The sequence below is a fragment of the Physeter macrocephalus genome, chromosome 20 (genome assembly GCF_002837175.3).
Source record: "Physeter macrocephalus isolate SW-GA chromosome 20, ASM283717v5, whole genome shotgun sequence".
Taxonomy (NCBI): domain Eukaryota; kingdom Metazoa; phylum Chordata; class Mammalia; order Artiodactyla; family Physeteridae; genus Physeter; species Physeter macrocephalus.
The window spans coordinates 59422318-59436622 of record NC_041233.1 but is presented as its reverse complement, the minus strand read 5'-3'; the positions used below and the strand labels follow the sequence as shown (position 1 = coordinate 59436622).

Sequence of the window (14305 nt, the reverse complement as noted above, 5' to 3'; positions counted from 1 at the left end):
CAAAAAATAATTAACATTTTGACTACTCTTTTAGAAAACTATAGAGTCCAATGGCTGACAATAATATAAATAAATAAATAAATAATTTCAGGAGGGGGGAAGGAGGGGTTGAAATCAAGCTGTATTCTATCTACTCCAGTTGTGTATATCAAACATCACAAACAAAAATTACAGTGTTAAGTAAGCTAGTAATTTCCCTATAGAAACTGTGAGAAAGAATACAGCCTGGAATTCCAGACTTAATTTAAAACTGCAACATGGAGAATAGCAACCCACCATTCATTATGGACAATTTGAACAGTGAAAACTAAATGGAACTAAAATCACCACTTTTAACATGGCTTTTCTGACCATATCCATAATTAAAACATCTACATAAACATATATGCAATCAAAATGTCACTTCACACGAAGATAAAAATCTAACCACAGCATTCAATTTCTCACATGTGCAAAGTTCATAAAATACTATTGAGAAGATATTTCTTGAAAAAGATGAAAATCTCAGATTAAAATTGGTGGTGGTGTAGACAGAAAAAAGAACACTGTAGTAGAAGTGTTCTAGTTCCAGCTCTACCACTAATCTCTTTTGTGACTTTAGGCAAATCACTTAGTCTTCTGTGCCTCTATTTCCTCATCTGTAAAACAGATAACACTCCATCCCTATATTAGGGGTTGGCAACGAGAATCAAATGTGAAAACTCTTCAAAGAATACTGTACTATAAAGTTCATGTCAGGTTATTACTATGGTCATCACTGACATTATCATCTATCAATCTTCTAGATTTACAACAAATGAAGCTAACAATGAAAAGGCACATGTGAGCCAAAGAAAAAGCAGGTAAAGCAGAAGAAGGCACCCTCCTACAAGGCACGCGGGACTTACGTCCTGCATTTGGGCGTTGAAGACTGCACAAGATGACAACTGAAAAGACTGAATCATGACATGAGCAACGCCCTGTGGATCAGAATACAATGCACTTCCCAGGTAAGAATAGAGCTGAAGGACTTTTTGTAAATGGAAAGAATAATTATACAAACGCAGAGTTTCCTGAGGCCTAGAGCAAGTCACTTAACAAAGGGGTCTCTTTCTCGTCTGTAAAATGAAGGATTTGAACTAGATCAGTGGTTTCCAAACTCTAATTTGCTGCCATTGTTTTTAAACCAGTTGAACTCTCTTTTTAAAAAACTCACCAAAACAATCTCAGTTTATAAAACAGAGAAAAGTGGTCCTGCTCTGGAAGCAGGGACCCAAAGCCCTACTGTCCTCACTTTTTGAAGGATTCTCGAGATGTTTCTTCCAAACTCAAGAGCTCCTGAGAGTACAGTTTGAAAACCACTGGACTAGATGATCAAATACATTCTAGTTCCATGACCATATGGCTATTATTCATAAAGTCTTTAAAAAGTTTAAAATATTAGACTCAAGTTATCATGTGTTAACACCTTCATCAAAAGTGGTAGCTAAATAGAAATACTTTTGAAATTTGTTAGATTACTAAATTCTTCATTAAATTTACAGATAGAAATTTACTACTGCTTTCAGCTTTAGTTGGAAAATACATGCTAGCCCCTCAAATTATATGAAAAATCACCAACAAAGTTTTATTAAAGCATTGGATCACTTACCATTCAACACTAAATTCTCAATTTCAACTCTAGAGTCTGACATATTACCTTTTGGAATTAAAAACTTTACATTCCTTTACAAGGCAAAACCAAATTGTTATCTTCTGGTTTGAAATCCAAATTACCCAAAAACTGATGTGTGGCCAGCAAGGACTTCCTCTTCACCTATTAATAAGACATGGCCAACAACCACTGGGCCAAGCCAATAATTTAGATTAGGCACAGAAGGGGTAGCTTAAATACAAGAGGCAGTGTGATACGGTGGTTCAGTGTATGAAACATGGAGCCAAACTTGCCTAGATGAGAATTCTGGCTCTACCACTAACCAAATGCGTGAACGTGGGAGAGTCATTCAACTTCCTGTGCTTTAGTTCCCTCACCTGTAGAATGGGGGTAATATGAGTAACTACCTCCTGTGTTGTGAGGTGAAATGAGTTCATATAGGTAAAGCATTTAGAACAGTATGTGCCATATAGTAAATGCTGTGTTTGCTATTATCACCTTAACTACAGGCATACCTTGGAGATACTGTAAGTTCGGCTCTAGACCACCGCAATAAAGCAAGTCACATGAATTTTTCAGTTTCCCTAATATATAAGCTATGTTTACGCTATAGTCTATTAAAGTGTGCAATAGCATTATGTCTTAAAAAACAACATACATACCTTAATTAAAAAGTAGTTTATTGCTAAAAAATGCTAACCATCACCTGAGCCTTCAGCAAGTAGTAGTAGTAACATCAAAGATCACAGATCATAACAAATATAATAATGAAAAAGTTTGAAATATTGTGAGTATTACCAAAATGTGACACAGAGGCACGAAGTGAGCAAAGCTGCTGGAAAAATGGTGCTGACAGACTTGCCCAATGCAGGGCTGCATGAACCTTCAATTTGTAAAAAACACAATACTGCAAAAGCACAATAAAGTGAAGAGCAATAAAACGAGGTGTGCTTGTAGTAATTCCCAGACCAGGCCAAGACAAAATTTTTCATTGGCTCACAGGAAGAAAAAAAAAAAAACAACTAAATTTATTTAAATAGGCTAGTTTTATTAAAATTTTAAATTCTGAGATAGTTTCCTTATTTTTCATGGTGTTAAAATAATCTCTCTTTTGAAATGATGGTGACAAATAAATGGCAGTTTCAAATAACCTTCCTTGACAAAAACAAAAAAATTTTTAATGGCAACCCATGTGTCATGCCCCCCAAAGGTTTTTGTTGCTTCTATGTTTCTTCTCATGAATCTATAAAATTCAAAAGGCTGGGAACCACTTTTTAAATTACATAAAACCCACATTAAAAAGATAATTTAAAGCAACAAATAAATAATCCATGTCTCTTCTTCCTTTCATTAACATCTGTAACTACAAATTGAGCTCACTTCTCTCTTTGCCTCCCAGCTGAGTGCAAGCTTAATTAAAAGAAAGGTGATCCCAAGTATAAAAGACCTCATACTTATGTGAGATACTTCTAGAAAAATCTGTTGAAAATACCAATTTATCTATTTTGTAGAGAATTCACCCATCAATTGGCTCAGCCTTATCATAACCTAGAATCAGGTTTATATAGGTAAAAACTGTCTATTTTTGTAACTGCTGGATTCTGAATCAAAAGGAAAAACAAAATACTTAATATTTAAAATCTGGTTTTAAGTTGCTTATATTGTTGAGCTTAACAGTAATAAGTGTTTGATCTACCATTTAACATTACCATTTACCAGGCTTGCAGGATCTCAGTTCCCCCGACCAGGGAAGGAACCCAAGCCAAAGCAGTGAAAGCCCGGAATCCTAACCACCAGGCCATAAGGGGACTCCCGAATTAATGGCCTTTTAAATATGCATTCCTTTTGTATGCATAAGCTTATATACTCACCCTCTATATTTTTCTGCCCTAAAAATCTTCTATCAACCATTGACATTACCACTTAAATACAAGCTTCCATCATGATTAAAATAAGAATACAGTGGATTATACATTAACATACATGTTTATTTCATCTGGAGTCAGCTTTCCAAACATTTCACTTAATTTCATGTTAGCAACTTAAATGTCACCATTAGAGTGAATTTAGTACTACATAAAGAATGCCCTGGGAACCTTTGTATGAGGAGACGTCAACATCATATAATAAGTACAGAATTTACCCTTTCAACCATGGTTTACTGAGCTGTGAGAATATTGCCACTTTCTGTTTTTAGTAGCATTAAGCTGCTGCTGTTACCTGAGCATGCTGGCTTTGTGCAAGCTCCTCTTTCCTGCGTTTCATGAGCTCTTTTCTCAGCTCTTTGGGTGCTTTCTCCACTTCATTTATAACCTACAGTGTATAAGCATGCAGGAGGTGGGGAAAAACACTTTCTCCACAGCAAGCATTTATGTGAGCAGACAAGCTACAAGTCAAATAAAGCTGTTAAAAAGCTCCTTTCAACATGCATTAGCATAGGTGTTAGTTTGGTGAAAAAGAATGAAAGGATAGAACATGCTTAATCTCAGTGCAGAAAGGGACATTACACCATATAAGGAAAATTAGTTGCTTAATTATCCCTACATATCACTCTCCCTTTAGATCCAATCAGTAAAGAATTACTTGCAATGTTAACGCTGAACTAAAGGTGGTAAACTCAACTGACCTTGAAAGATCATAAAATTATAAACATATCTACTGACATTGTTTGAAATATTGGATATAAGGAAAACAAATGCCACTCATTTATAAAACTGCAAAATTTCATAATTGGCTTGATAAAACCAATGAAATAATTCTAAATGAAATCCACTTAATGAGATCAAAAGAAAAACAAAAGGGAAAGTAAGCATTAGAATACACAAAGGAGAGACAAATGGACATTAAGTTTTCTTTTTACATAATAAACTATTTTATATATGGTGTGATAAAAATGAACACATCTGAGGATTTGGGGATTAGATCAGAAAAACATTCTCCTTTGCTGATAATTTAAGCCAAAATCAATTGTCAGCTTTAAAATCAGTAATATTAACCCCTCATAAAATAAGTTTATATATTATTATTTATTATACCAAATAAAGTATATTATAAAATGAAGTGTATTTTAGAGCCCCTTCTTTCAATCATTTCAAAACCCTAGGTATGTATTCCACCTAACAATAGATCTGTAATCCAACTATGAAAAACGATCACGTGCTTATAAGTAGAAGCACCAAAAGCAACCAGATTCCAAATCACCACACGCCATTGATGGTCTGTGAAAGAGACTGATTTTGATTTAACATAGTGAATTTAAAATTTCCCATCAGTAATCTCTCATGAAACCAAATCACCATGAAAAAGAAGAGACTCCCCAAATGCAAGAAGTTTAGCGATAAGGAAAAAAATACAGAATAGAATTATTTAAAATACGCATATCACTATCTCAAACATGTTCTCTGGCTAAACCTCTCCTAGTCCAAAACAGTAACAGTAACTAGAAACTTTTATATATCTATAATTAAATCATATACTTACCTACAAAATTTTTAAAATTTAACCTGATATTAAAAAATAACCTCTTAATAGAAACTACTCATGGGGCTTCCCTGGTGGCGCAGTGGTTGCGCGTCCGCCTGCCGATGCAGGGGAACCGGGTTCGCGCCCCGGTCTGGGAGGATCCCACGTCATGGTTTCAAGAAAATTAACATTTAGTTAATACCATAAAGTCATACATCATGGTATATAGAGCAATTCTATATAAAATATAATAAACAGTAGTAAAAGTAATTTTTAGAAATGGTAGCCACATCAAAAGGCTATATACCATTTCATTCATCTTTACCTAAAGAAATCATAGAATGCACTGTATTTATTAACATTTGATTCTATCCTTTTTAAAGCAGATCCTCAAGTTCAGCAAAATGATGTTCCATTATCTGCATAATTTCATTGTTAAAATCAGTGAATCTGAATACTTGGGACATGCAACAAAAGTGAAAATGTATTCACTAGTTTGGTTGATATTAGTGTGTTCCAAAACTAATAAAACTGATCATAATATTGTCCCGGGGTCTTTCATATCATGAAAAGATAAATTCTCCTCTTACACTAAAGGAACAGAATAAATTATAAAATTATCTCTCAAAACTGCTAATATGTAAAAGCTCTCTTAGTGTTATTTTAATTGGGGAAGAAAAAGACACACTAATACAATATGTAAATCCTCTTTCTGAAACAATGACAATCTTTCATAGTAAATAATACCATAAATAGATTCTATGACAATATGAAACAGTTTCAGGAAAAATGAAAAAAGTCATTATAATCAACTGACTTTACAGATATTTTCCACCTGTGATTCTTCAAAGTATCTCACAATTTGATAAACTTAAAGATATTATTTCAAATTTCAGCTTACTCAGCTTTTGTTTTGACACAAAGTCCAAGAAAGGTAATCAAGCTAATCAAGAGAAAAAAAATTTTAAGCATGAATTAAATGTTGCAAATAAATATTAAGATGAATTATTATTGCCACCTGCAAACAGAACATAGTATGTTTTCTTGAAAAAAAAACATTACTATGTCAGGCCTTAAATGTTGCATTAATAAAGGAGGAGTGATAGGTTGAAAGGAAAATGGATTAGATTCAATTTAAAGACTTGGTTCAAGGGTTAGCTGGACATTTAATAATAGTTTGTGAACTTGAACAGGCCATTAAAACCTCTTCTACTCCAGTTTTCTTGGCGGTAAAATGAGATAACATCTGACCTTACTACTACCCTACATAACTGCTGGGAAGACCAAAAAAAAAAAAAATGAATGAGTGCCATTTAACTACCAAGTATTATCTTAATTCCTTAGACAGTCTTAAGTGTACATTAAAAACAGTAGTTACACTTACCTCCTTCTTTCTGTTCTTTAACATATTCTGAAATTTGGACAACTCTTTCTCTTGTTCACCTTTAATGCGTTTGGCTTCATCTCGTAAGCGATTTGTGTGTTCTTGTTCTAGACGTTCAATAGTCTGTTTCTGCTGTTTTTCTAGATTCTCAATCTCTTGGTCATATTGTCGTTTCTTACTCTGTAAAATGATGTAGCTCAAGATCATTTAACTTTAACATTAACACTCATATTAATTCATTATACTGAAGATGTTTACTAAGAGCACATAACTGGCATTTAAATTGAGTGACGTAATATGTACCCTTTGCAATACTGAACAAGTTCAAATGCACTAAAATATGTTTTAAAAATTTTTCAAAAAGCTGTGCATTTCATTTTTTTCTAATATGGAAAACACTTTTTTCTATTGTATAAGTGTAGAATGTTCAAAAATTTTAGACAATCTAGAAGAATATCCAGTTGCTATGAAATACTAAAGAAAATTTTCAATATTTATCCTATAAAATTTTTGATAAATCAAAGGTCTCATTTGAAGTCTATTTTAAAAACGTACCATTACCTGTCATTTTCAAATTTACCCTTCCTCATTAAGATTCTTAAACATCATATTTCATTGAAACAAACCTTTTAGAATTATAAATCTACTCTCTCAACAAAAGATCCTGCTTATATAATACTTGAGTAACATTGCAATTTTAGACACAGGTAGAGTTCAGTATTTGTAAACGGTGTTTTCTTTCAAAAAAAAATTAAAAAGCAAAATATTTTGGAAAATATGGGGGGGAGAAACGGTTTTTATAAGGTTCTGAAAAAATAGAATATAAGTACTGTAAAAATACTCAAAGAGAACAAAAGTTCATTATTTTCTTAGGAATTCTCAGTTATGATCCAACATATGTAATCAGCAATTCCAACCTTCACACAAAACAATCCTTACCACTTAAAATTATAAAAATGTAAGTACTATAATCAACCATGAATCCTTTAACATTTCAAATGATCTTTTTTCTAACCTACATTAAGCTACATGTTCAACATGTTACTGATATTTTATATCACATCAATAATTCCTTTTCCAACTTTAGACACAAAGTAAAAATTTTAAGACTCGGTGACAATTACCCTTTACAAGTCAGCACCAACTTCTCTAGAAGCTGTGAAAAGGGATGTGGAAGCTTAACTGTAGTAGCTAGAGAAGTTAAGCGTATTTTGAAAAATTCCCCAGGAAGTTCTAATACTCAGCCAAGTTTGAAGACAACTGCTCTAGACTGGTTTAAATCTTGGATTCTAATTCTGAGAGGTCAAATTTTAACAATAAAAAGTTATACAGCAATAGGCACACCTAAGAACTTTGCAAACCATCTACTAGCTTCATGAGTCCAGATTTTCATGACAGATTTAATTAGAGAAAAATGAAAACACCCACCACACTGTAAGTCAGGCAAAAGAAGAAGAGAAGAGAAGAGAAGAGGAAAGAAGAGGAGAGAAGAGGAAAGAAGAGGAGAAGAAAAAAGAAATCATCTAAAACATCAATGAGATAAAGGCGAGAAATACATCACAAAGCCAGAGAAATCTAGTAATCAGAGAACAAGTTCTAAAACCTGCCAGTGGTGGGGTTTTTTCTAAGCCTTAAATTTCTTTATTAACAAAAGGGTACAAAATTCCAAGACTTAACCATCATCTCCTGCTCAAAACGCCGGAAAATTTGTTCTCGCTGTTGTTGCAATTTGCCATTGAGCTGCTGTTGGGCTCTTTGCTCTTCTTTCTGAAGAAATCTTAATTCCCGAAGTTCCTGACGTCTGATAAAATTTAATGGCAATGATAGAGGAAGACAGCAAAAGTTACACCTTTGAAGCAATGCTTTAAAAGAAAAAAACTTTAAAAGTAACATTTATTTTCAAATGGAAAAGTAATACAAGAATCCAAAATTAGCCAAGACTTTACTCTTGTTTCTCTATTCTTCAGACTGCAGAGACTTGAGAAGTCACAAGACCAGTTTAAATCATGTTGTTTCTCTACTCACCTAAGAAATCTCAATTCTTCAGTTTTGGAATCACTATCTGTAACTATCTTTGATGTTGTTACACTCACTTCAACACCATCAACAACAAATTTGCGTGTTTTCTTCAATGTTTTCTTTTGTCTTCTTGTTTCCTGAGTGAGATTTTAGTTTAGTTAGGCTTTATATGGGGAATACTAGAGAGAGAAAACATTTTCTTCTTAAAAAAACAAAAACAAGAAACTGAACAGCTATGAAGACTACACATATAAAGTATGAATAGAAAGCAGTAAGACTCAACTTTGAACCCAATTATATCATCTCACACCTCATCTGACTTTCACATGATTTTACAGATAAAATCAAATTTTTTTCAAGTGAAATTATGCGTTTTGATGATGTACATGTAGAATTTTTATGATACCACATCATAATTTGGCACAAGTGGTAACAAGCAATTCACAAAAAAGAGTAATTAGTACAACAACTTTCACATGTTAACAATTCTTTCCTCTTTTTATCTTGTAGGTTCGAAGATACCTCTGCTTTTCTGTTTTAGAAACACTTACAAAGCAATTAAAAATGAATTCCTGGGGCTCATCCCTTAAAGAATCTAAATCAACAGGTCTGAGGGTGGCTGAGAATTTCATTTTGAAAGGCTCCCACATAACTTTTAAACACTGCCAGGACTGGGATTCAAAATCCATTTCATCAACAACAATAGTATCACCAGCCCTCTTCCATCTCAGGGCCAGAGATGCATGAGTGATTTTAGAGTTACTAGAAAGACAGCACCTCTACGGCACTCCCAAAATACCAGATCTGCCTGTTAGCTATTGCCCAAAATTCTTTATCAAGACCAAACTCTTCATTCCTCAGTTGGTTATCCAAATGCTTTTTAAAAGCAAAGAGAAATAACAGAAGTATAACACTGCTACAAATACATCTTGGTAAACACGTAAGTATTCAGAACAGATAATTACTTAGTTTTGATAGGTGGAAAAGGTTAGAAAGCAGAGGGAGCAAAAGGGGAATGTGAAAATACTACATTCAAAATGCATTAGAATTTTTAAGTTGATCTTTGGCACTTTCCAATCACCTTTCTTCAGCCTCTTACTCTTGTACTCTCTAGGCTTCCAGTATTCTCACACTGCTCTCCCTAAGCCCTGGACTACGGCCACCCTATCCAGCCTTCCTCTAAAACCTAAAGTGGGCATGCTCCAGAAATAAATCTACCTCCCTGTAACCTCCAAATTTTCCATCTCTTCAGTTCCTATTAAAGTATCCACAACTAATATCACCTTAATTCTCACAGAAGTATATCCATTTTTTGAAAAGGCTAACTATTAAGTCAGTGAATGAACTTCAGATTAATGGAATTTCAGCAGGGAAACAACCTGAAAACTGAAGACCATCTAGGCAATACATGTAATAATTTGGGGCAGATATGCAGGCTGATCAGTCATGCCCTGGTGTCCTATCCCTAAGGTCAATTTTCTTCAGTTCTTTCTGCTTTTCTGCCACCTGTCAATCCAGAGTCTCACCTGTATCAGAATTCCATGGGATCTTTTGCTATAAATACTGACTCTTTGGCCCCATTCCATACTTCTACACAGCTCCCCCTAGTAACTCAGATCAGAGAATTATGCTTAACAGCTCCAAGTGTTCGAGGTTTAGTGTCTGGCTTTCTTCCCATGATGATTCTCACAGCAGTAGTGATTGCTATGACTGAGGAGGTAAGAGTGGTCACCGCACGTGCCACTGATAACAAGGGCTGTTTATACCCTAAACATTCTTAAAAAGAGATCATTCTTTCAAGTCCTCAATTCTTTCATATACTGCTGATTCTTGCTACAGTTATACCTAGGTATGTACAATAGGAAAACCCAAATTCCAGTAAGCAAACTGTATTACACTATTTCTATCAAGCTGGCAAAAATAGATAGGTACTACCAAAAAATTTAAAGATTACATCCAGAATCTCTTTAGTTTTTTAATTGATTGCCCTCATAGGCCTTAAGAATTTTATAGGGTTAATACTACACTGATTTAGTGTTGTTTTGTTTTCAAGACATCAGCTTCACATAAACGCTCAACTGCCAAAATAACAAAGAAAAACCCAAACAAGGACCCGTGTACACTTACTTGTAAAGATATTGATCCACTGTCTTTAGTTTTGCTTAGGAAGCTAGAGATGGATAAATTCAAGTCAATGCTGCTATTATCAGCAGTGGAGCCAGTACCTGAATCAGTATCATTTTCCTTTTGATTCTCAGATTCTGGCAACATGGTTTCAGTTTTTGATAAAGCACCTATTTCTCCTTTATTTTCTGCATCTTCAGGGTTGATATTAATACTGGGTATTAGAACAGGCTGAGGTTCACTGGGCTGTGAAGTGGCAGGAACTTGAGGTTCTGTTTTAATTGGCACTTCACATGGAATATCTTTCTGCTCTGTGTCCATCTGAGCAGTGGCTTCATGAGCATCCCGAGTTTCACTTCCTAAAGCCTTTTGGTCACTATCAGCCACCGCACTTCTGACCTCCATTCCTTCAGTGCTACTTGATTCAGTAATCTCAACTTCATTTGTCCCGAGCTCCTCATTGGTCTCCACTATGTTCTCTGAACTGCTGATTAATTGTTCCTCACCTTTACCTTCTACAGATTTTTGATCTATCTCATTAGTTTCAACTATTTCTTTAACAGAAACTTCCTCAGTACCACCAGCCTCAGGACCCTCTGTGGACTTGATCACTAATTTCTGGTCTATTTCAACCACTTCTTTCCCATCATTACTCTGAGCATCCTCAGCACTGTTTTCAGTTGCCTTCTGAGCAACGTCTTCTGCCTCATTTGTTCCTATCACTTTGCTTGTATCACTGATCATATCTTTTTCAGTTTTGTCATCTCTTCCCAATTTCTCGAGGGTGTCTTCCTTTGTAAACTCAACTGCACTTTCAATTGCTTGAATATCTGCCTCTTTTTCTCCAGTCTCTTGAGAAACTAAATCCATTGTCTGAATAGTAGTGTCTTCAATTTCTTCAGATTTTATAAACTTATTTTCAAATATCTGTTGTTTTTCTCGATCCCCTTCGTCCTCAGGTTTCAGATTCTGTTCAATATTTGTTTCTGAAGTTATCATTATGTTATTTTCTTTTCCTTCATTGACTGAATTAATGTCCACTGTTTCATGGTCTTCTGTGTCAGGTAGATTTTCAAGCTTGGGTCTCTTCTCCTCTCTCCCATTTTCCTCGATTACTGCTGCTCTATTATGAAGTTCAGCCATAGTTTCTAAATGAGTATCATTAACATGTTCATTAATGCCTACCACAGTATTTTCAGGTTCATCGGTGGCGGGTTTTTCATTAAGAATTTTACTGTTAAATTTATCTTCAGAAGTATTACGTTCTGTTTTTTCTGAGACAGATTCCAAAATACAAGCATTTTGTGAAAGCTTATCTTCTTCAGAGCTGGCAATACTAAGGTCAGAGGAGGCACGCTTACTTGCAGGTATTGGCTAAAAAAGATTTTATACAGTTTTAGTGTTAAAACATAATTTCAAGATGGTAGACAAAACAACGTTTCATATATAAAAATGATTTAATTCACATATATAATGATTTAATATCTTTATTCAGTAAAATTTGATGAAATTATAAAAATAACTTAAAGAACTGACAAATCTTCACATAATAAATATGACAAAAATGGGTAGCAAGGAGCAAACTTAATAAATCTTCACCTCTAAAATTAAAGGTTTTTGTAATGCTACCCATCAATTAATTCTTAGACACAGCTGCAATCATACCTCAAAACTCAACTCTAAAAATTACCTAAATGAAATTTCCTTTCTAAATACTGACCAGAGAATTTTCTGTTTCCTCATCATCCTCCTCCTCTTTGCCATCTTCAACTTCTTCTGTTACTTCAGCCTTTGCCTCTGCAATCAATTCTCGAATTGGTTTGTTGGAATCAACAGTCACAAAGGGATGCTGTTTGATCATTAAAAAGAGCATACTCGGTAACAACTGAAATGCTTGTGAAGTAAATTTCAAATATATAAAACACATTGTTATGTGGCAAAAATATAAACATATAAGTAGGAAAAATACAAACAACTTCAGATGATACTACATCTGGGAAAAGAAGGAGGGGGAGGGAATTGAGCAGGAGTAGGGCTGCCTGCAACTGTATCTGTACCTTTTTTTAAGAATCTGAAAGAAATATGTCAAAAATGACAACATATTACATCTGGGTAGTAGGTATATATACTTTTCTTTATGTCTGAAAATTTCATAACCTAAAATCTAAATTAAAATTTAAAGCAAGTTTCAAATACATTACTACTTTTAGAAAGTAACAATATGTTTACAATATGTTTAATTGTTAGAAAGTAACAATATGTATAAAGCCTCAATAAAAGAATTACAGAAAGCTTTAAAGTTCTGTTAAAAGTATCTACCTCCTACACTGTTGGTGGGACTGTAAATTGGTACAGCCACTAGGGAAAACAGTATGCAGGTTCCTTAAAAAACTAAAAATAGAGCTACCATATGACCCAGCAATCCCACTCCTAGGCATGTATCTGGAGAAAACCGTAATTTGAAAGGATGCATTCTCCCCGATGTTCACTGCAGCACTATTTACAATAGCCAGGACACGGAAGCAACTTAAGTGTCCACTGACAGAGGAATGGATAAAGAAGATGTGGTACATATATACAATGGAATATTACTCAGCCATAAAAAGGAATGAAATAGTGCCATTTGCAGAGACATGGATGGACCTAGAGATTGTCATACAGAGTAAAGTTAAGTCAGAAAAACAAATATCATATAATATCACTTATATGTGGGATCTAGAAAAATGGTACAGATGAACAAAGTCACAGATGTAGAGAACAAACTTATGGTTACCGAGGGGGGGAAGGGGGCGTAGGACGAACTGGGAGACTGGGATTGACATATATACACTACTATGCATAAAATATATAACTAATGAGAACCTACTGTTTAGCACGGGAACTCTACTCAGTGATCTGTGGTGATCTAAATGGGAAGGAAATCTAAAAAAGAGTGGATATATGTATATGTATAACTGATTCACTTGTTGTACAGCAGAAACTAATACAACATTGTAAAGCAACTATACTCCAATAAAAATTAATAAAAAGTGTCTATAAACATGTTTTTTGACATAGTTCTAATATTCTTAAGAGTAAGAAGATTATTTTATTCACCTCTGTACACTCATAATAATAAGAGAAAGTGTGTTCCAAGGATATACTTGTTGTACAGAGAAAGGAAATTTTTCCCGCTTCTCCCCCCAGATAAGTAGATCAACCTAAAAAACTATAATGGAGGAGTTGTACTCAATCTAACAGTAACTGCCTCAAGATTTGTCATTCTATTTCTCTACCTATACTATTATTGACAAAATTTTATTTCAAATATTACAAACAAGTCCTGCTATAAAACAAAATTATCCAATCACTTTAACACCATTTTTTAAAAGTTAGCAATATTTACTGAACATTTACCCTCACTGTAAGGGACATTAAAAAAAAATTAATTAGCTCATGGCCCCTGCCACCAAGGTGCTTGTTTTCTAGTAACTGGAGAGACAAAATGTAAGTAACTGACAAAGTGGAAATAACTAAACAAAATGAAAAAAACACAATTAAACTGAATCAAAAAAGCATACAAGAAATTTAAAAGCTAAATAAATGCCCTTTAGTAACAGCAGCAAATGTTTGTAAAGCAAATGTTAACTACTACAATGAATCTTGAGTGAGTTTGCACAGGGAAACTCAAGTGGAAAGAGGGC

At 34.2% G+C, this 14305-nt stretch overlaps 1 protein-coding gene across 3 annotated transcripts in view; it reads right to left on the bottom strand.

Annotated features, from left to right (window-relative positions):
- SLK (STE20 like kinase) overlaps positions 1 to 14305 on the bottom strand; it is a 57104-nt gene that overhangs the window by 13541 nt on the left and 29258 nt on the right. For 2 of the 3 annotated variants that reach the window (XM_028481925.2, XM_055081347.1), the window contains exons 8-13: positions 12343 to 12471; positions 10626 to 11996; positions 8505 to 8635; positions 8157 to 8280; positions 6480 to 6659; positions 3854 to 3946 (exon numbers count right to left, since the gene is read on the bottom strand). In XM_028481925.2, coding sequence (XP_028337726.1) covers positions 3854 to 3946; positions 6480 to 6659; positions 8157 to 8280; positions 8505 to 8635; positions 10626 to 11996; positions 12343 to 12471 — 2028 coding nt within the window. The remainder of the gene's footprint in view (positions 1 to 3853; positions 3947 to 6479; positions 6660 to 8156; positions 8281 to 8504; positions 8636 to 10625; positions 11997 to 12342; positions 12472 to 14305) is intronic. The other variant, XM_007130575.4, reaches the window with a different exon arrangement.